Source organism: Pseudophryne corroboree, chromosome 1, assembly GCF_028390025.1.
Source record: "Pseudophryne corroboree isolate aPseCor3 chromosome 1, aPseCor3.hap2, whole genome shotgun sequence".
Taxonomy (NCBI): Eukaryota; Metazoa; Chordata; class Amphibia; order Anura; family Myobatrachidae; genus Pseudophryne; species Pseudophryne corroboree.
This window is the reverse complement of record NC_086444.1, coordinates 1,188,862,278-1,188,885,753: the sequence shown is the minus strand read 5'-3', so window position 1 is coordinate 1,188,885,753 and position 23,476 is coordinate 1,188,862,278. Positions and strand designations below refer to the sequence as shown.

Sequence of the window (23,476 nt, the reverse complement as noted above, 5' to 3'; positions counted from 1 at the left end):
CGCAACCAGGATGCGGAGCTCCCGCCTGGTGAAAGGTGCAGCACGCATCATGGCAATGGCGTTTTCCTTATTTGGGCATATATTTATAGTGTCTGTTAGCATGTGATTGGTCAAAAATCTATGTTGTCATTTCTAATAACTTTATTGATCTTTGCAATGCTGTGAAGAGCAGAGTGTTATTTCGCACGAGCGGAAATACGCATTCGCATTAGCAAAATTTTAACATTAAAAAAAAAAAAAACACAAAAACACAAACACAGACACAGAGACACACAGTTTTAAAAAAAAACCTACAAATATCTGTGTACTCACCACAGTTTGTGTGATCATTCAGCTGGACAGTCACAAAGTGGGCAACATTCAATTTCATTTGTTTGTGTGTTTGTTTAAATAATCATGATTTTAGGATATAAAACAAATAAGGACACTATTTAGCATCATGACATTTTTTAAAATTCTAATCTAAAATTGAAAGCTTAACGTGTTAACAGATTTTTAGGCTAAAAAATATTACACATTCCAACACACCAAAAGCATTACACAATGACCTTACAATATCAAACAAAATGTCAACATTACAAATAATACATAAGCATACTGTGCTTTTAATTTTGATAAAAAAGATAATATAAAAAAACACTATACCTGAAATATTCCGCAACAATGCTTGCCCTGACTTGGCTCCCCCTCCGTGTAACACTCCCCCCACCGAAGTGTCGAACAACCCCTGGCTCCTCATCAGGCAATTCCTCTGTCTGAGGAAGCTCTACGCTACGCCTTACCGCGATATTGTGTAGTATTGCGCACAGAACCACTAGTTTACTTGCCATCTCCGGCGAATACATGATGTCGCCACCAGTGCGGTGGAGCACACGAAACCGCCCTTTAAGGACCCCAATTGTGCGCTCCACCAGCTGCCTAGTGGCAGTAAGCACGGAGTTAAATGCCGTCTGTGGTCCTGGCCTGGGATTACGGTAAGGAGTCATGAGCCAGGGGGTGCAAGGATATCCACGGTCTCCTGTTTGATGAAAAACCAAAATTAGAAATAGTAAATTTTGATAATTTTAAAAAATTTGGAAATAAATATGTGCAACAACTCACCCAATAACCACATGTCTGCTCGTTGACTTGATCTTAATCTGTGCCATATCCCTGATTGTCTAATGACATACGCATCATGGGAACTTCCAGTAAACTTTGCGTTCAGGGAAAGGATCTAGAGGGATGGCCCACAAACAACCATTACATTCAGAGAATGAAACAGTTTCCTGTTTCTATAAATTTCTTCATTATGTTTTGGTGGCTGAATAGCTACATGTGTGCCATCCACAACCCCAATAACATGTGGGAAGCGACTACCACCTTCCGCAAATTGCCGCTTCACCACATCTAGGGCACCAACATCCAAAGGCATAGCAATAAATTGCTTCACACACTTGAGGAAAGCCTTGCAGACACGCCGCAGGACCTTACTGAACTGGCCCTGCGACATGCCAACCAGGTCTCCAACCACATGCTGGTAAGACCCTGTTGCCAAAAAATGTAACACAGCAAGGAATTGTGTCAATGGTGGTATTGCTGTAGGATACCGAATTTCAGACTCCAGATCACTCTCTATTATGGAGAGAGTGTCTAGGATTAGATGTGGTGGCAGCCTGTATCTACGTAAAACCACATCATCTGGCATCCCAAAAAGTAGGACACGGGTTCGGAAAATTGGTGGCCTAGCACGCCTCCGTTGCCTTGGTTGATGAGGAGCCGGTTGTGGTTGTGGGGCTGGCGGTTGGGGTGGGAGTGCTGGCGTGGGTTGGGGAGGTAGGGCTTCGGCTGCGATAAATATAGACATCACACACTTTTATAAAAAAAAAAAAATGTGGAATAAGACAAAAACAAAGTCCAAAAAATATGCAAACAACAAAATTGTACAAAAAGGGGGTGTCAACTTACTGCAGGAGCGTAAGACATTGTTTCTGGGTTCAATTCAGGAACAAAAAGAATATTATCACAAAAAAGAAAAACATTATTTTTATACTGAAAGCTACATATGTTAAATTGTAATTGTTCAAAATACTATTATTTTAAAAAACAGAACATCAAACACATCACAAACACCTACGACAAAATTATGAATAATTGTTTTAAAAAATTTAAAAAAAAACAAACAAAAAGTTAGCCCTTTAGTAGCTAGTCCAGCCAAGAACAACACTACTTTGCTGATCAATCCAGGTAAAAAACATAACATTTATTATCAAGATGGAAAACAAACATAATCAAAACACTTTGAACAAACACAAACAGGCACCAACACAGGCCCAGGAAACTTACCTGATCCAAAATAAAGAAAGGAACTCTTTGTGTTATATAGCACACAAAATAAACAAAATAGACTTTGGTTACGTCACCAAAAACAAATCTCCTACAAGAGAGCAAATATGACAGTCAAAAACAACATACAGACCATTAAAACAAACAGGCACCAACACAGGCCAAGGGAACTTACCTGATCCAAAATAAAGAAAGGAACTCTTTGTGTTATATAGCACACAAAATAAACAAAATAGACTTTGGTTACGTCACCAAAAACAAATCTCCTACAAGAGAACAAAAATGTCAGTAAAAGCAAGGAAGCACAGGTGTATTTGCAAAAATGGACTAGCAAAATATATATGTTTAAAAAAGAATAACAAACAATCTACATAAAATAAACACTTTTAAATCAAAAAATGAACTTCAAGACGAATTCCAGAATACTCAAAAACGAAAATTCGCCGAAAAAATGCTACACTGTCTATATTCTAAACGCAAACGAAAGGAAAAATGTATGCTTGACAATTACTCACTCTGAAAATTCCTATAGCACCTTCACGCACAAGCCAACAAACTCAAGTGAAAGAAACTCCAAACTACCTACACTCACAGCGTGCAAAGTAGGCCCTTAAATAAGCAGTGCAATCATTAACCAGATTAACAGTGTACACCTGTGTGAATTAACGCTACGCACGTAGGTATATAAGCACACACCTCGGCGTACACACGTCATCGCAAACATGGCTTCTCGTGAGCAAATCGCAGCAGAGATGGACCGCATTGCAGAGCAGCAGATGGCATTGCAGAAAAAACGCCTAGATTGCCAAAGGCGCATGTTGGAATACGCCTCTGCGGATGTTGAAGAGGCAGGACCGAGTACTCTGCAAATGTCTGCTTCTGAACCACAACAATTGAGTGGGGATACCCTGCCACACACACATAGTGACCAAACTGAGGGAGAATTGGCTTTAGCCACACAAACGCAACAGACAGAAGCTGCTAGTGAGGAGGAAGATGGTGATGACCAACAAGAAGAAACCTCACAGGCTACCTCCAGACGGAAGAAAAGACAGCCTGCATTCACTAAGAGGGAGTTGCGTGTCTTGGTCACGCAGGCCATGTCCAAAATACATAGAGGCCCAAAAAACATGGGGGCTGCTTCAAAAGATCGCATCTGGAGAGACATCACAAAATCTGTGAATGAAGTTGGCTCTGTCGTCAGAACATCGCAGGAAGTGAGACGACGGTAAGTGCATCTTGACAGTCCTTTTTCTGTGCTAAGTTGACTAAAAAATGTAGTTACATGTGATGTTATGTCTAGCAAACACAAGCAGAACATGTGTGCTAGATATTTACTTAGACCAATAATAATACTCAACTTTGTCCCTCTTTCACAATACATATGTAGGTGGGCCGACTTCAAATCCCGCCTGAAGGCAAAGAGGGCTGCGGAGTGGAATGCCTCAAGGGCTACAGGGGGTGGACCACCTGTCGCTGTGGAGTTTACTGACTTGGAGGAGATGGCGATGGACTGTGTCAGTTATGAGGAGGGCCAAGGGGTGTCTCATATGGACACGGACCTGCCTGAGATTCTGACGGGACATGACTTGGAAGGTAAGTTTACACATTTATTTGTCTGTAATTTGAACTGTATTTATAATAATAAACTAATTTTGTATCCAACTTTTTCCCCACACATTCTTCTATTTGCTTGCCACAAAACACAGCACAGGGGGGTGATCAGTTTGAGTCACAGGACGGTTTTGTGGTTGAGGCTGAGGTGGAGGGACCTAGTGGGTCTGGCAGTGTGGGCCAACAAATCCCACCTCTGCAGGTTCCTACTGGCCCCCCCACCCAACCCTCTGCTATCCCGGAGATCCTGCTTGAAATCGCTAGGTATGGTGAGAGCCTAAATACGTTTCAAGACGGGGTCATCCGGGAGGTAAGCCAGATAGCTGTCCGGCTCACTGAGCACCGAACCTGTGTTGAGCAAGGTGTTGCTCAACTCTGCCAAGGTCTGGCAGAGATCAGGCAGGGCCAAGAACAACTTGCCTCCTCATTCCAAAGCCTTGCAAATAACATCTTGCAAGGGCTCCAGGCCATCGCTGTCTCCCTTGCCCACAGTGGCAGAGAGCCAACCACATCGGCTCCCTCCCCTGCCCCTGCCCAGGAAGAACAGCCCACTGGGCAGGCCCAACGAAGGTCGCTCCGCAGACCTTCCAAAGAAGAACAGGCTCAGGCGGGGAGAAAAAGAAGAAAATGATGTCTCTCCAGATGGGCAGCACCCATGTTTTTGATGTTGCCTCTATGTTATTTTGGAGTTGGCTTGTGTGGCCAGAATGGATAACTCCCTCTTAGTGAAATGTATTCTTTCTGTTTGGAGGTATTGTAGCCTGTGAGATTATTTGTATAAACACCAGAGCCATCTTCCTCTTACTAGTATGCTATGTATTGTTGTGTTTGTGTGGTGGATCCTAATTCTTTCTCATTTGGTTCAAAATTTGTGTGTGGCAGGGTGTGTAATATGTTTTATTTATGCTTAAAAAAATACTTTTGACAGAAGCAGATTTTTGCAGAGTACTGAGTTCTGCTATATAATTATTGTCAGTGCCATCTGCTTGCTGCTTGGTCCATCTCTGCCTGTGAGACACTAACGTGGAGCCATGTTGTTTAAATGTTGTGAAATATTATTACAGTAATAAAAAATATATATTAAAAATTTGTGCAGTTTCTTCAAGGTAATGCATTAGGTAAATCTTAGTTCCAGAAAGATTAGGTCAGCATATAGACACTTGTAGACCAATCTGCAATTTCACATTCAAAATAAAAAAAACCACACAAAACAGGTATGCTTTGCACAACACTTTAATGTCCATATTAAGTAAACAGACACGACACTTTTTAGAAATATCTATGGTCAACAGGACATCATTTAAAACATTGACATATATTATAAGCAAATATTATTGTGACTTTTAAGACTAAATAATAGTGTATGCTGCATTATGTGGGTGTTGTTTCATTTTAAAAAAATGTTGCAGATTTTACTAACTTTCACAAATAATTTCACTTGTTTGTATTTGGTAGTCTAACACACATTAAAACATGTTTAAAAAATGCTTACACACCAACGTGAACCAAAATAACACCCTTATTTGACAGTGTGTGAGATTTATATGTGAGTAGAATAAACATGTAATGTGTGTTCAGACAATTGCTGGTTGGTAACTTGCATCTGCTCATTAATTAACAAGTAATTGGACATCAGATGAATGTGCTCTCCAATTAACTGCTAATTACTGCATACACACTTGTACCAGTACTTCGCAAATGTAGAGTAACTGCAGACCTACTCGGCTGCTGCGTGAATGTTGCTACGGTTTCCTATGTTAGTTTTAACAGCGACAATGTTTATTTGCGAAAAACACACCCATTGCGAGTTGCATACTCCCACACTGTACGCCCACTTTCACGCCCATGTCGGAGCGTTGCGAAGTCTCGCCTCCGCCACGCCCACGCCACTCCTCGTTTTCGTTTGCCAGTTACGGCTTTTTTTTTTCAGAGTAATTTTGCACAGTTGTCGTACGTATGTACTCGCGCATGCGTAATCACGCATTTGCGCATGCACTTACATTTCGTACATTTGCGTTGCGATGACTCTTAGCGATCAACTCGGAATGAGGGCCAATGGTAGCAAACCTGGTAGCAGATGCAGAAGACTTGATGCAGGGTTCACAGTGCTATTGGGAAAGCACCGGCAGCTTGCAAGCTGATTCACAGGTGAGGTGATGAGCTGCACCTGGAGATGGAGTCTCTACAGCTGAGGCTGAAGCACACTGTGTTGGAGATTGGTGTGAAGCCTGTAAATGAATGCAGGAATTGCTGATGCTTGTAGTTCCACGGAGCTGTAGTAGGATAACCAGGAACACGGAGTAACAAGCAGGTAACCAGGAACACGGGGATCAGGAGACTGGAACACAGGAACTTACACACTGAATGCAGCAGGAGAGCTGGAGTGGTTGCTGGAACTTGTAGTTTCACAGGAACACAGGAACTTGCACACGGAATGTCGCAGGAGAGCTGGAGGGGTTGCTGGAACTTGTAGTTCCACAGGTACACAGGAACTTGCACACGGAATGTCGCAGGAGAGCTGGAGGGGTTGCTGGAACTTGTAGTTCCACGGGAACACAGGAACAGCTGGGAACTGGAACAGCTGGGAACTGGAACGGAACTGGAGCAGCTGGGACCTGTTGTTCCACAGGTCCACTACACAAGGATATCTCTGTAGACAGAGGATTGCAAACAGGAGCCACCTGTTCACGGGATGTGACGTGTTGTCCAAGGCAATGTGAGAGAGCCACAAACTGGAAGTTATACCTCCTGCCCAGAAGTGATTGGACACAAACTGCAGGCAGAGATACTAGCTGGATTAGGTGTCCAGATCAGCTGTGAGTTAGCTGAAGCATTCCAGGCTGCAGAGGACTGAAAACTAGAACTGGAACAGAACTGAACTGGTTAGGTGGAGCACGGAGAGCTGTGGGCTGCAGGAGACTGAAGACTGGAACAGAACTGAACTGCTGGGACCTGTAGTTCCACAGCAGTGATGCGATGGAAAATGCAGATTCCTGACACATACCAGCTAATAACCTCCCGCAATTGCAAAAAGTTACAGCCTAAAATAAGTGGGGGTTACCACTGTCTCCTCAAATGTTTGAGGGTCTGTCTGTAGTGACCATTGTTGTACAACTTGATCTAAAAAGCATATAGCATGGTCTAGGACAATAACTTCCACCACAAGCTGAACAGAGTTTCTATCTGGCTGAAACCAAGGTTTAATCAGTCTCTCTAGTTTTGTCAATTGAACACTAGGAAGCTCAGATGAGTTCAATTGGGTTCAAACTCTTGTGTTTTACTGTGATTCATCACCCCAACTCTGCTGAGAAAAGCCTCTTTTAACCGAGGATAGTAGCTGGCCTTAGAAACTGTCAAATCAACATATGCTCTCTGTGATTCCCCTGTGAGACAGGGGGCTAATTTGGCAGCCAACTCCTCCTCTGGCCATTTTAAACAAACAGCAGTCCATTCAAAGGTGCACAAAAATGCTTCAATATCATCTGATGAGGTGAGGTTTTGTAACACCTCCGGTTCCTGCCCACCTTTTATCATTTCTTTTAATTCATCATGCAGTAGATAATTGTGAGTTTGATGCCCTGCAGCCACTTCAACAAATACTTTCATCACCTCCTCCATATTTAACTGATTTTCCACTTTGTAGACAAATTAACAAACTTAATTAACTCTCCCTGGTGTGCTATTTTCACAAAACAAATTAGTATAAAACTTTTGTTCACTTTTCTGTCTCACTGGCTACTTAATATGCAAAGGATCACAATTAACAACATTCCTGGCCTCCAAGACACCAACAGAAGTAAATAATTTTTTAAGCAGTGAAAAACTGCTGTTTTTTAAGGAGCGACTTGCCTGCTTACAGAACCAGCTGCTGTTAGTTCAACTCAGACTCAAATTAATCCTGTGTCCTTTGCTGCATAGTAGCATCAAGCAATGTGTCCCTGTTTGGGCGCCAAATGTGACAAGGATTACATACACCAGGTAAAGGTCAAAATGGCAGGTTTATTCTTTTTCCACAATTCAGGTTACTCACATGGTATCACAGCAGTTCACAGCAGGTCACAGGTCACAAATTTTCACTTTAAGTTCTTACAATCAAAAATGGTACACACTCCAATGGTTCCTAGCATAACCCCACACCCCCAGCCTATCACCTGACCAGCTTGTCCAGCATCAGGAGCATATTTTCTGTGTACAGACAGCATCTGCAAAGTTAGCTAACCAGGTGCTAATAATTAGTTTAGCTGGAGGTTATCTCTGACTGCACAGAAAACATTGACTGGAAACCTGCCACCTCCCACAATACAGTATGTATATATATACATATAGCTAGATAGATAGATAGATAGATAGATACTGTATATATATATATATATATATATATATATATAGCATGATGTAGGGACCGGCGCTCTCAAACATAAGTACAACTGCCCAGGTGCCTCCTCAAATGATCAAAGGACCATGTATATCACCAGCAATGGAGTGGCACTCGCAGGACTTCAGTCAGACAACAAAGGACACAGCGGTCACGAGTTTGGTCTAATCGATGTTTCGATAATTTAATATCGTCTTCAGATATGAAACGTCGATTAGACCAAACTCGTGACCGCTGTGTCCTTTGTTGTCTGACTGAAGTCCTGCGAGTGCCACTCCATTGCTGGTGATATATATATATATACTGTATGTATAAACTCCCAAATGAACAGCAGTGGCACTCAGAGATTTTAAATTCAATAAAGTGTATTCATAACACACACAGGGAAAGCCAACGTTTTGGGGCTCACATACCCTTTTGTCAAGGTGTGTAACGACAAAGGGGCATGTGAGCCCTGAAACGTAGGCTTTCCCTGTGTGTTATAACTACACTTTATTGAATTGAAAATCTCTGAGTGCCGCAGCAGTTCATTGGGGAGTTTATACAATGATTCCAAAGAGCACCGGGATATATTGGCCACAGAAGGACGAGTGCCGGTCCACACACATGCTATATACTGTATGTATATATATATATATATATATATATATATAAATATATTAAAACATACCAAATGAACTGGTATTGTAGAGGTCAGAGACAACATTTTTGATCAAATCAAAACCTATAATTAAAGGTTGTCGAGAAAATGAGAACTAAACTCGACAACAGCTTAGGGCCTTGAGTTTGCCAAAAATCAATAAGACAGTACATAGCAACACAGTACAATACAGTATACAATTAACAATTAACACTACAACTCTTGACAAAGTTACTGAAGCAAAAGGCACAGAGGGAATATTTAAAGCTAGGTGAATATTAGGCTTGTATACAACTAACAGATTTAGAGTCACTGAATGCCAAAGAAGAACATTGAGTCCAAGACCTGAGAAACCAAGAAGGATGTGATGTGTAGCTGCTGAGCAACAGTAGTCGTTGATGAGACAGGAGTGAGAAGGGCCCTGCTTTATTTGACATGTGAATAAAGACCATTTTTTCACATAACAGCAGTGTCAAGTAATGCTGAGGCCAGTATTGGATGTTGGGCAGTAGAAGCTTGCTCTTTCATCCATGTGATTACTGTCATCCATAGCTGTAGACAGGTCATTAGTAGCAGGCCATTCAATATACCTACAAGGTACAATTCATAACATGCACTGTAGAGTATTGATTTAATAAAAATCAGCACTGTACTTTAAAAAGTAATACTGTAAGTTGTCAATAATGCATTGAAATACTTTACTGTTACTGCATTGCAAAGATATTTTTATGTGTAAACAGGATAATTCCCATTGTAAGGGATGTGAATAATGGAAAGTGGATCAAACAGACATGTCGGTGGATTGATAATGGTGAAAAATGTTACTATTTAAATGGAAGAATGTTTGGTTGCACTTGAAAGGTTCTCCAGGATGTCCTTTCATAAATGTCAACATCTCTCAAAAACATGTCCTAATCATCCATTGAAGATCCATGTGTGCGGAGCCATCTCATGTTTGGGTTCAGGACCCGTGATATTCTTTGAAGTTACAGTACTGTTTATTTTAAAACTGGTGATCTACTATATGCCAGGTTCTGGTGTAGATCAGTATCCCATAAGATTTCCACCAATGTGTTTCTGCTATTAGCCTTTCTCAGAGTATCATTTCTGCTATTAACCTTCCTCAGGGTGACACCATGATGAAGGTTAATAGCAGAAACATGTTGTTGGAACTTTTAAGGGATACTCATCTATACCAGGACCTGTGAAGGAAGTACACAACATCATCGTGGAGTAGACTTACCCGGGAAAAGAACTTCATGTGAGATTGTGCCTTTTATGAAGGTTTTTGTATGGTACACAGTTACCTTAAGTGGTGGTGGTCCAATTTTTTTTTAGTGATATTAAATAAAAGTATTCTGTTTTAAACTATGTGTGGCTCCCTTTTCTATGTTTTTATCTGAGGACTTATTGTTTGGGGACACATAGAGGAAGCTCTATGGATGTAATATAGATGTAGGATCAATATTGCTTTTGATGTGTGTAAACAGTTCTATTATTTTATTTGTGAGAGACTACTTGTCAATAGGAGTTTTCTAAAACAAATAGCTACGGCTACAAGAAGCAAAAAATTATTTTGTGGGGCACACTTTTAGTAACTTAAGTGATCATATACAGTATAAAACATAACTTTTATTAGGAATCCATCCTTAAAAAAGTAGGGAATTTGGACTATTTAGAAAGAGTGATTAGTCAATACCTGTAATAGACAACACACATATATTAATCATACACAAATATATAGACAATACACACCCAATCAGGAATGGAGTCCTTAGCACTAAAGCAAATCAAAAGCCTGAGACTGAGACTGCCAATCAGAATGCCCTTCATTAAAGACCAGAAAGTGGAAAGTACAGAATCTCCAAGCACCCTGATTGCTAACCGGGACCCAAAAGATGAGTTTTTAAAGAGGAAATAAGATGGTGATATCTCTAACAAGCAGCAGAACACTTAAAAAATGGGAATTTGTTTTCCAGTGTTAGCCACAAAGGATGGATGAGTATGGGACATGTTTATCACCCTGAAACCTGTCAGTTCACTATCGGCAGCACTGCCTGAGACATTCCATAAAAGTGGAGTTTTAACTGCGCAACTACCTCATACAGGACAGCAATATTTCTAGAATAACTGCAGGCAATCACCCAGATCTTGGGACACACAGGCTCAGTAATGAAGTAGATTCAGAAGCAGTTATTTTTCCATATACTGTAATAGTGCTTGCTTATGTGTATAACAGACACCTATCACCAGTAACCCACTATCTCCCTGTCACTTCTGCCTCCACTGTCACCCACCATCTTCCTGCCTCCACAGTCACCCACTATCTCACTGTCACTTCTGCCTGCCCTGTCACCCACTATCTTCCTGCCTCCGCAGTCACCCACTGTCTGCCTGTCACCCCAGCCTCTGCAGTTACCCACTATCTCACTGTCACCCTTGCCTTCCCGGTCACCCATTTTCTCCCTGTTAACCCTGTCAGCACAGTCACCCACTGTTACCTTGTCACCCCTGCCTCCCTGCAGCACCTTCTTTCTCAGCCACCCACTATCTACATGTCCCTGCTGCCTCCACAGTCACCCATTTCCCTGTCACACCTGTCTCCCCAGTCACTCACTATCTCCCTGTCAACCCTAAGCTTGGGCCAGCCCTGATGACCACTTAACTAAGTGTCACGATCCGGGTATCTGGACGCCATTACCTGCCGTTTAGATGTCTTCTGAGACTGGCTCTGCTTTTCAAGTCCGGATCTCATCGGTGTCTATAATCTGAATAACCCTCCTGTCATTCTGAGACGCTGTCACAGCGGCGCCATGTTTGAATCCAGCGTCATGCCTGCCACTGCCTCCGCTGCCTTCCACGTGTCTCAGCATGCACTTGTTGTTTGGCGTCTCCTGTCCTCTGCGGCCGGAGCCGCCATTACTACTATGTTTCCACATTGTGTTCCAAACCAGGTTTTCCATCTTACTTCCAGAATGGGCACAGCCATGTTGGATACAATCACATGTTCCAGTTCCTCCAATCTACTGGCTCTGAAATCTGCATAATTGCCCAGCCAATGCCTGCATAGCTGCAGGTATAAGTATCCTGTGTCTGGGCCAGATAGATGTCAGTGCTTTGGTTGTCAAACCTAGTTCCAGTTTGTCTCTCTCCTGTGGTTGTTTTCCAGGTTCCAGCTCCTGTCTCCAAGCTTCCACTAAAGAGACCCGCTCCAGTCTACCACCTGCGGTGCAGCCTGACTCTCCAGTCCTCTGTGACTTCTCCATTTCCAAGCTACGGAATCACCTGCTTCCAGCATGCAGCTTCCAGCAGGGATCAGCTCCTCTTAAAGTGCTGGTACCATTTCTGCAGATTTCCATTTACCATTGGTACTATTATTTCACCGCTCTCAAGCTCCATATATCATTTATATTTCATCGCTCTCAAGCTTCATCCAGCAACAACTTCGTGTCTACATCTGACTGGTTCCAACCAGTACCCACAGCAGCCACTTCACCTACAGCAGTCCAGCTTTCCGTGGAACATCAGCTGGTAGGATCCTGGGCTATTCCTACTACTACAGTCGGGCCTGGTAAGGACTTTCCATCTAGTGGTCAATAAGAACTGTACCCATACTGCCAGAGCCGTGTGGCCACTGCCATCCTGTAGTACCCAGGAACTGTGTTATATTACTGCTGCTTTTACGTTTTCTTTACTACTGCTGTGTTGCATGGAGTTTGTTAAATAAACATCATTGACTTTTAATCTGGTTGTCGTGGTCACGCCTTCGGGCAATCTTCCTACGTGTAACTTACATGTCCAGGGGTCTGATACAACCTCCCAGGTTCCATTACACCTCAGCCCCTACAACTGGGGCTGCCTCCCATCAGCTCAGGCCCTCAGTTGTGACAGTAAGCACTTGACCAAATGAATCCAGCCAGAGACCAGGATCAAGCGGCCAGGCCGATGTAAGAACTGTCAGCCAGACTCGAACACCAGGAGGCTGCGCAAGGCCACATCATCCGCTGTCTCCAGGATCTCTCTACTCGGCTGGATGGGATTCAGACAACCCTCCGTGGACCTGGCACATCTGGTGCGTCCACCACAGTGACTCCAGCTGTAACCCTACCCACCTTACCCGTTTCTACTTCATGTCTTCATCTTCCAACGCAAGCAAAGTTTGACGGATCTCCAAGACTCTGCAGGGGATTTCTCAACCAGTGTGAAATCCATTTTGAGCTACAACCTGGCAATTTCCCCAGTGACCGTACTAAAATTGCCTATATTGTTTCTCTTCTCAGTGGCTCAGCCCTTGACTGGGCATCACCCTTATGGGAGAGGTCTGATCCCCTGCTGTCCTCCTATACTGACTTTGTGGCAACATTCAGGCGCATCTTCGACGAGCCAGGCCGAGTAACCTCTGCTTCATCCGAGATTCTCCGTCTACGATAGGGAACACGTACTGTGGGACAGTATCTCATACAGTTTAAGGTCCTGGCATCCAAACTGTTATGGAACGACGAGGCCCTGTATGCTGCATTCTGGCATGGCTTGTCAGAGTGCATTAAGGATGAGTTAGCTACCAGAGACTTGCTCTCTAAGTTGGATGAGCTAATTTCACTATGCACAAAGGTTGATCTACGGTTCAAAGAGAGAGCAACCGAGCGGGGAAGATCATCCGTTGCTAAGTCTTCTGCTCCTCCTTCTCGTCAACCATCTCCATCCAAGGATGAGCCCATGCAGATTGGTTGCTCCCATCTATCTCCCACTGTGCCCCGAAGACGTTTCTCCGAGTCTCTCTGTCTCTACTGTGCAGCTCCGTCTCACGTCATCAAAGCCTGTCCCAAACGTCCGGGAAACTCCAGATACTAGCTCGCCAAGGAGAGGGCCGGCTAGCTAGGAGTAATGATCTCCTCTCCATCTCCTCATGATTGTAATCTCCCAGTGTCGCTCCAAATTGCTCAACGTAACAGGAATGTCGTTGCCCTTCTTGATTCCGGAGCAGCTGGGAATTTTATAACCGAAGCTTATGTTAAACAGTGGTCCCTACCCACCGAGAGACTGTCCTCGTCCATTTCCTTAACTGCTGTGGATAACAGCAAGATCTTTGACCCAGTTATCTATCTAAGGACTCTACCAGTTTGTCTGAGAGTGGGAGTTCTTCACTCAGAGTTTATTTCTTTTTTAGTAATTCCAAGAGCCACACATCCGGTGGTTTTAGGCCTTCCATGGCTCCGTCTCCACAATCCATTGATTGACTGGACGACTATGCAAATACTGGCATGGGGTCCCTCCTGTGCTGAGAACTGTTTATCCAAAGTACTTCCTGTTTGTTCTTCCTCCCCCAGGTCGTCCGATGTTCCACCTCCTCCATATCAAGACTTCACGGACGTGTTTAGTAAAGCCTCTGCTGACATCCTTCCTCCTCATAGAGAATGGGACTGCCTAATCGAACTCATTTCAGGGAAGGTTCCACCTCAAGGCCGAACTTATCCGTTGTCTCTGCCCGAGACACACTCCTTGGAGGAGTACATCAAAGAGAACTTAGCAAAGGGTTTCATCCAACCTTCTTCTTCTCCAGCAGGCGCAGGTTTCTTTTTCGTTAAAAAGAAGGATGATGGCCTGCGGCCGTGCATCGACTATAGAGGTCTGAATGATATTACCGTCAAGAACCGGTATCCTCTACCATTGATTACGGAACTCTTCGATAGAGTCAGCGGAGCAACCATCTTTACAAAGTTAAACTTAAGGGGAGCTTACAATCTCATCCGGATCCGAGAGGGTGACAAGTGGAAGACCGCTTTTAACACCCGTGATGGACATTATGAGTACCTCGTCATGCCTTTTGGATTAAGTAATGCTCCAGCGGTCTTTCAACACTTTGTAAACGAGATCTTCAGGGACATCGTATACCGCCATGTCGTGGTTTATTTAGATGATATCCTCATCTTTGCCAACAATCTAGAGTAACATCGTTTCTGGGTAAAGGAGGTTGTGTCCCGTCTCTGTGTCAATCGACTCTTCTGCAAATTGGAGAAATGTGTATTTGAGGTAAAATCTATTCTGTTTCTAGGTTACATTGTGTCCGGGTCCGGACTAGAGATGGATCCTGAGAAACTCCAAGCAATCCAGAATTGGCCAATTCCTTTAAACCTCAAAGGGGTCCAGAGGTTCTTAGGGTTCGCCAATTATTACAGGAAGTTTATACAAGACTTTTCCACCATTGTAGCGCCTATCACTGCATTAACTAAGAAGGGTGCTAATCCGTCCAAGTGGTCTGAAGAGGCTATGCAGGCCTTTCATCTTCTGAAGCAACGTTTCATCTCCAGTTCTGAAACAACCTGACATCAATTCTCCTTTTATCTTAGAGGTGGATGCCTCCTCCATTGGAGTAGGAGCGGTGTTGTTCCAGAGGGCTAAAGATGGCAATCTACATCCTTGCAGTTTCTTCTCCCGGAAGTTCTCTCCAGCTGAGCGCAACTACGCCATTGGCGATCAGGAGTTGCTAGCCATCAAGCTCGCTCTGGAAGAGTGGAGGTACCTGTTGGAGGGAGCTTCTCACCCAATCACTATACTCACCGACCACAATAACCTTCTATATCTCAAAGGCGCACAATGTCTTAACCCTCTTCAGGCCAGATGGGCACTTTTATTTTCTAGGTTCGACTTTAAACTCCAGTTCTGTCCAGGCTCTCAGAACCGCAAGGCTGATGCCTTTACCTGCTCATGGGAGCAAGGAAATGAGTCAGAGTCTGCGGACAAGCATCCTATCATTAATCCGTTGGCATTCTCCACGGTAGGGATGGACTCTACGCCCCCACCAGGGAAAAGTTTTGTGAGACCGGTTCTAAGGAAGAAGCTCCTACATTGGACTCATGCTTCCCGTTTTGCCGGACATACAGGTATCCAGAAAATCCTTGAGTTTATCTCTTGGTCCTACTGGTGGCCAACTCTAAAGAAGGACGTTATGGAGTTTATTGCCTCTTGCCCAAAGTGTGCCCAACACAAAGTCTCCCGCCAGTCACCTGCGGGGCAACTGGTTCCATTATCTGTTCCCCGTCGACCATGGACCCATCTGTCGATGGACTTTGTTACTGACTTACCTATCTGCAACAAGTTTAATACCATCTGGGTGGTAGTTGACCGGTTCACCAAGATGGCACATTTCATACCTCTTACCGGTCTTTCGTCAGCTTCCAAGTTGGCTCAAGAATTTTTTCAAGAGATCTTCTGCCTTCACGGTCTTCCTTAAGAGATCTTCTCGGATTGTGGAGTACAATTTGTAGCCAAATTCTGGCGAAGTTTGTGTCAAGCCCTCCAAGTCAAGTTAAAGTTCTCTACAGCTTACCACCCTCAGACCAACGGTCAAACTGAGAGGGTGAATCAGGACTTGGAGGCCTTCCTCCGCATTTATGTGTCTTCCTCGCAAGATGACTGGGTTCAACTCCTCCCTTGGGCCGAGTTCAGCCACAACAATCAATACCACTCCTCATCTTCTTCAACACCATTTTACATCAACTATGGATTCCCCCCTAAAGTTCCAGAATTCCAACCGCTTCCAGCATCTTCTGTTCCAGCAGTGGATGTCACCTTGCGTCAGTTTTCAAGTAACTGGAAGAAAGTCCGCGCAGCCCTGCTTAAGGCCTCATTCCTATACAAGAAGTTTGCCGATAGGAAGCGTAGAGCGGTTCATGCCCTCAAGGTGGGTGATCGTGTGTGGTTGTTCACGAAGAATTTAAGGTTGAGGGTCCCCAGCATGAAATTTGCACCTCGTTACATCGGTCCTTTTAAAATCGAACAAGTCATCAATCCTGTTGCTTACAGACTCCAGTCAACAGGAAAATCCATATCACAGTCTCTTGGGGCAAGTCCATCTTAGAGGAGAAAAAGGAGAAAATAAGAAGGGGGAAGGGAAATATGAGGGAGGTGGGAACTGGCGAAAATAACAAATGGTAGAAAGAAATCTGGCTCGACAAGCTTCTGGTCTTATTATCCTCAACGCTCAGGTGTCGTCTCAATCTTCCCTGAACAGACACTCTAGTGATACAACCTCTACCGTCTGTTCTTTGTCACGGGACCTCTCTGGATCCGCAACCTTTTTACAATGAGACGTATGGACCCAAGTCTCTCTATCGGCAACCTTCAAAGCAGTAGTGCTGGTCAATAAGACTTGATATGGTCCTTCCCTTCTGTCAATAAGGCAACCTGAGCGTAGAAATTTCTTATCATTACATAATCCCCAGGTTCAATATCATGACAATTACTATCTGGCAGATCTGGAATCACCAACTTCATGTACTTTATAGTCACTTCATTGTTACACTTCAAATCATCCTGAGGGTTAATCATAACATGCGGTTGTCGACCAAACAGAATTTCAAAAGGAGACAGATTAAGAGGGGACCTGGAAGTGGTTCTGATGCTGTATAATACTATTGGCAAAGCTTCAAGCCACAACAATTCTGTCTCGGTCATTACCTTGCTCAATTTATTTTTAATAGTGCTGTTCACTCTTTCCACCTTTGCATTCGCCTGGGGGCGATACGGAGTATGCAGCTTACTATTAATTCCCATTAACTTACACATTGTTTGAAAAACTTCACCTGTAAAGTGGGTACCCCTATCACTTTCAAATATTCTAGGGATACCGTACCTACACACAAATTCCTGCACAATTTTCTTTGCAGTAAATACAGCGGTAAATGCTTCGACCCAATTTGAGAACACATCAATACAGACCAAAACATACTTCAAATTCCTACAAGGTGGCAATTGTATGAAATCAATTTGTATTACTTGGAAAGGGCCATCTGTTGGAGGGATATGAGATGGCTCTGTCGGTATTGTCTTTCCGATATTCTTCCTCAAGCAGGTGAAGCATGTCATTGCTCTCTTTCCCGCATGGGAAGAAAATCCTGGGGCGCACCAATAAGCTCTTACTAGCTTACACATCCCTTCTTTGCCCAGATGAGTCAGCCCATGTGCTGCTTCCGCTAGACTTGGAAGGTATGCTCTTGGTGCCACTGGTTTACCTTGTCCATCTGTCCAGAGTCCTGAGGACTCCTGGCTATATCCTTTTGACCTCCAGACTGCCTTTTCCTGTGGGGAACACAAATTCTGCATTTCACACAATTTCTGTGTGTTGACAATATTAAATACCATCAGTTGTGTGATGTCTGTCTGTCTGGGGGTTCCAGCTGCTAACTTATCAGCTTCGTCTGCTCGGCTGTTACCAAGTGATACCGGGTCTTGGCTATATGTGTGTGCTTTACACTTGATAACAGCCACTCTGTCGGGTTCCTGTATTGCTGTTAGAAGTCTATTGATGTGGGCTGCATGCGCTACGGGTGTGCCGGCTGCCGTCATGAAATTTCTGATGCGCCATAGGGCTCCGAAATCATGGACTACTCCGAAGGCGTACCTAGAATCTGTGTAGATATTGGCTGACTTGCCCTTAGCCAATTCACATGCTCTGGTTAGGGCAACCAGCTCAGCAACTTGTGCTGAGTGAGGTGGGCCTAGCGGTTCTGCTTCTATGGTACCTTGGTCATCTACGACTGCGTATCCAGTACACAGGTCTCCCGAGTCCGTCTGTCTGTGACAACTACCGTCAGTGTAGAAAGTAAAATCTACATCTTCCAGTGGGTTGTCACTGATGTCAGACCTTGCCGTGAAATTTTGGGTCAAATATTCCATACAATCATGCATGTCATCTCCTGTATTAAATCCTCCTTCCCCATCACTCTCATCCTCCACCCTTTGTGCCTGTCCAGGCACACCTGGGAGATATGTTGCGGGATTTAATGCACTGCATCTCTTTATGGTGATGTTTACGGGGGCCATTAATGCCAATTCTCATCTTGAAAACCGCGCTGATGAGACGTGCCTGGTTTGGGCCGAATTCAGCAAGGCTGACACTGCATGTGGCGTATGAATTGTGAGGTTGAGTCCTAGCACTACATCTTCGCTTTTTGTAACTAGCAATGCTCTCGCAGCAACACTTTGCAAGCATGTGGGGAGGGATCGCGCTACTGTATCTAGCTGAGCGCTGTAGTAAGCTACCGGCCTGCTGGCATCACCATGCTTCTGGGTTAAGACACCTGCTGCGCACCCAGCACTCTCTGTTCCGTATAGCTCAAAGGGTTTCCCATAGTCAGGCATACCTAATACCGGTTCCTGCGTTAGGCACTGTTTTAGTCTCTCAAATGAAATTTCAGTTTCGTCTGTGTGCGAAATCCGGTCAGGTTTACTTGATGAGACCATCTCCTGCAAAGGTAGGGCTAGTATGGAAAAACCTGGGATCCAGTTACGGCAATACCCACACATTCCTAAAAACGTTCTGATCTGTTGCTGGGTTTGTGGCAGAGTCATATCTCGAATTGCTTGAATTATATCAGCGGTCAGGTGTCTCAGTCCTTGTGTCAGACAGTGTCCCAAATATTTTATCCGGTCCTGGCATAATTGTAACTTGTCTTTGGAAACTTTGTGTCCTGTGTCTGAAAGATGAAACAGGAGCTGTTTCGTATCTTTCAGGGACGCTTCTAGTGAATCTGAATACAGTAGTAAATTGTCCACATACTGTATCAATACTGATCCACTCTCTGGTTGGAAAGACTGTAAACAATCATGCAAAGCTTGTGAGAAGATACTTGGACCGTCTATGAAACCTTGTGGTAAGCGAGTCCATGTATATTGGACTCCTCTGTATGTGAATGCAAATAAGTGTTGACTGTCAGGGTGCAGGGGTACCGAGAAGAAAGCGGAGCAGAGGTCAATCACAGTGAAAAATTTGGCAGTGGAAGGGATTTGCATTAGGATAACAGCTGGATTTGGCACTACGGGGAATTGACTCTCAACTATTTTGTTGACCCCTCTTAGATCCTGCACTAATCTGTAACCCCTCCCCCCACTCTTTTTAACAGGGAAGATAGGGACTATTGGCTGTGCTGGACGTCCTTACCAGAATGCCCTGTTGTAGCAAGCGCTCTATTACAGGGTAAACTCCTAACTCCACCTCTGGCTTCAGAGGGTACTGTGGGATTTTTGGAGCTATCCTACCATCTTTTACTTGCGCAACTACTGGGGCTACATTTGCCATCAATCCAGTGTCTTGTCCGTCCTTGGTCCACAGTGAATCTGGTATCTGGGACGTCATTTCTTTAATCTTGGACGGACACCTATTTACAATAACAGTGTGTGACATTAAGCTTGTTGGGGAGTCTAGCATATCTTGTGCTTCCTGAGCGTGGTTTTCGGGTATGTCCAAGAACACACCTTCAGGAGTACAGTATATGACTCATCCCATTTTGCACAGTAAATCTCTCCCTAAGAGATTAGTCGGAGCCGATGCAGCCAGCAGGAAAGAATGCTTGGTATGCAAAGGTCCTATCGTAACCTCTGTCGGTTTGCTTAAAGGGTATTGTAGTACTACTCCTGTTACTCCCATGGCTGGAATTGTTTTACCAGTGGTTCTCATGCCCACGGTCGGATTTATCACTGACTTGGCCGCCCCCGTATCTACAAGGAAATTTAAAGATTTTCCAGCTACATCAATTGTGACCTCGGGTTCACTTCCAAGATTCGCAATTAATTTCACTGGCTGCAGATTACAGGTATGGCCACACCCCTATGGTGTGTGGTTACCTCCCTGTATTGCAGTGGCCGCTATTACCTGTGAAGGGGGTAAATGGGAAATACCAGAGACTTGCCAGTCTCGTTTTGGGGGATACCTTCTTATTTCCCCTGCGTGTGGCTCATAACTCCGTTTCTGCGGTCCCTGATCCCAATTTCGTGTGTCATGTCGTTGTCTAGGGGGTTGATATGATTTTTGTGCATTTTTCACTCTACAGTCTCGTGCAAAATGTCCCTCTTTATGACAGAAATAACAAGTTCCCACATTTGACTTACCCACAGGGGTCGGAGATTTATACAGAGGTTGCCTTGTGGTCAGGGCCTGTATACTTACGGCCATTAACTTGTCACTTTGTGACTCCCTGTGTCTGGTCATATTCCGATCATGATCAATAGCAGCCTCTCTCAAAGTAGCCAAAGACAGACCTCGCCAACATGGTTGCGTGGTCTGTACCCTTGTCCTCAATACTTCTTTTAAACCATCCATTAACACAGATACTGCTACTTCTCTATGATTTACATTTGTCTTAATGTCTTCTATACCTGTATATTTAGCCTTTTCCTGTAGTGCCCGATGGAAATACTCAGCAGCTGTTTCTGCCTCTTTTTGTTTAATGGAGAAAATGTTGTTCCATTTGGCAACAGTTGGAAAATACTCTTTTAACTGTAAATGTATTCTTTTTACATTATCTTGGTTGTACACATCCGTAAGGGGTACATCTTCATCTATTTTACAGTCGGCTAAAAATCTTGCTGAGTCGACATTGGAAGGTAAACATGCCCTCAGCAATATCTGCCAGTCTTTGTTATTGGGCTCTACAGTATTTCCTAGTTCTCTAATGTATTTCTGGCTAGCAACTAGATCTTTTCTAGGATCAGGGAATTCAGACACTATTGCTCTTAATTCCATTCGGGAAAAAGGACAGTGCATGGCGATGTTTCTGACAGGAGTGGCTCCTGAAGTGTCAGTTTTCCCATTTGGCACTGCTATTACCCTAACGGGATTAAGTCCAATAACATCACTCTGAGTAGGTTCTACAGCATGTGGTGAAATGGTTTCAGCATAGTGTATGGTGCCGTACTTACCAGTTGATACGACCTCACCTGTCCCTCCGCTATGGTCCTTTGATGCTAATCTTACGGGTTGGGCCGTGCCCACTGTTGTTTCTGCTATTGTGGCTGCTAGAGAAAGCGCCGATATTGTTGTTGATTCGTCCTCTTGATCACACTCCTGGGGAAAGTTTAAAACAGGGTACAGCTTGCACGGGTTAGTATTTGCATCTATAATCTTAGTTACATTATTCTTAACATTTACACAGTTACTAAGTGCCTGTTTATCATACCCCAGTGTGTCTTTCTCTGCAACCACTCTCTCCCCCGTTATGTATGGTGGCGGTGGCGCAGTGGCTATCAGTTTCCTGATAGGGTTAGATCCGGCCGCCTGAGCCAATCCTCTCTGTATTTCACCCTTCTGTTGCCATAACTGTAAATAGTCATAATGTTTGATCCGTCTCTTTGCTGATTTAATGAGACATATCCTTCTCCTTAGATTTTGTAACACATCTGGGCTAAAACTGCCCACTCTTGTGAACTTCTCCCCGTCATGCACAGTCATTCTTTCCCATTCATCGCATAAAACCTCTGTGTGTGTGGACCGTATTTCTCACACATTACATACCTTGCCGACCCGATTGGTCGGTTTACTAAATCAACCCGAACCGAGGTTGATCGCCCCCTACCTGAACAACTGTCCCCCATCTCTGCAGGTGTTGCTTTCACTACCTCTGACCTTCAAATCAGGGTCTTCAGCGAACCCTTACAAAAACCAAGATGTCCGGGGTAGGCCAGCGGCGAAGTTTACAGAGTACTCCACTCACTCGCCCACGTCGACCAATACGCCCACACACTGTCTTAGCGCTGGCGTACTCGACCTAGGGCCCCTGCGACCTGAACCTCTATTTACTGGAACATGTGGGTGTGATCCGAAGAGCACTTAACCCTTTCCAGTAACTATTGGTTGTTGGATAGTTCCCGAGTGACCAGCGAACCTCCCTTAAAATAAAAAAATTACACAAATCACGTTAGAATGTACAAATAGCATTTATGACCTCTCTGGCGTACGCAAATGGTACTGGGTCAAATTACTAACTAATGCACACAATTACGTGCGGTACAATCATTCTGCACATAAGCAACTAATCTTATGTGCGGAGCGACCAGTGGAATCGAAAATTGCGGCTGCGAATTCCTTCAGCCTGAGCTTTAATGGCCTATATGGGTTCCGCACCAACCCTTTCTGGTGTTGTGCTCCTTTTATCTATAGCGGACTTCTTAGTCTGCTGTACATAGACCTCCTGGTCTGTCCGGACCTCCTGGTCTGTTCTACAGTAGACCTCCTGGTCTGCTATACTCTAATGCTAATGCTCTTTGTATGTTTAACAAGGGATGCCTCCCAAGCCACCATGCAGTCACTAACACGTATGTACCTCACGAGAACTCGATTTCCTGTGGTTCAACCCAAAAATTGTAGAAACTTATATATATATACACACTCTCACCACTCACCTTGATCCTAACACTCTCTCCAACTATCGACCCATCTCTCTCCTCCCCTTTGCCTCCAAACTTCTTGAGCGTATTGTCTATAATCGCCTCACTGCCTTTCTTTCCTCTCACTCACTGCTTGACCCATTCCAGTCTGGGTTCCGTTCTCTCCACTCCACTGAAACTGCCCTCACAAAAGTCTGCAATGACCTCCATGCAGCCAAATCTAAGGGCCACTACTCTCTGCTTATTCTTCTTGACCTCTCTGCTGCTTTTGTCACTGTGGACCATCCTCTCCTTCTGCAAATCCTTCACTCTCTTGGTCTGCGTGATACTGCCCTCTCCTGGCTGTCCTCCTACCTCTCTGA

The 23,476-nt window shown here is 44.2% G+C and overlaps 1 protein-coding gene across 1 annotated transcript in view; it reads left to right on the top strand.

Annotated features, from left to right (window-relative positions):
* Positions 1-12,860: 12,860 nt before the first annotated feature.
* The window catches only part of LOC135051224 (vomeronasal type-2 receptor 116-like), an 88,908-nt gene continuing 78,292 nt past the window's right edge, over positions 12,861-23,476 (top strand). The window contains exons 1-3 of the mRNA XM_063957327.1: positions 12,861-12,901; positions 14,282-14,608; positions 15,594-15,729. Coding sequence (XP_063813397.1) covers positions 12,861-12,901; positions 14,282-14,608; positions 15,594-15,729 — 504 coding nt within the window. The remainder of the gene's footprint in view (positions 12,902-14,281; positions 14,609-15,593; positions 15,730-23,476) is intronic.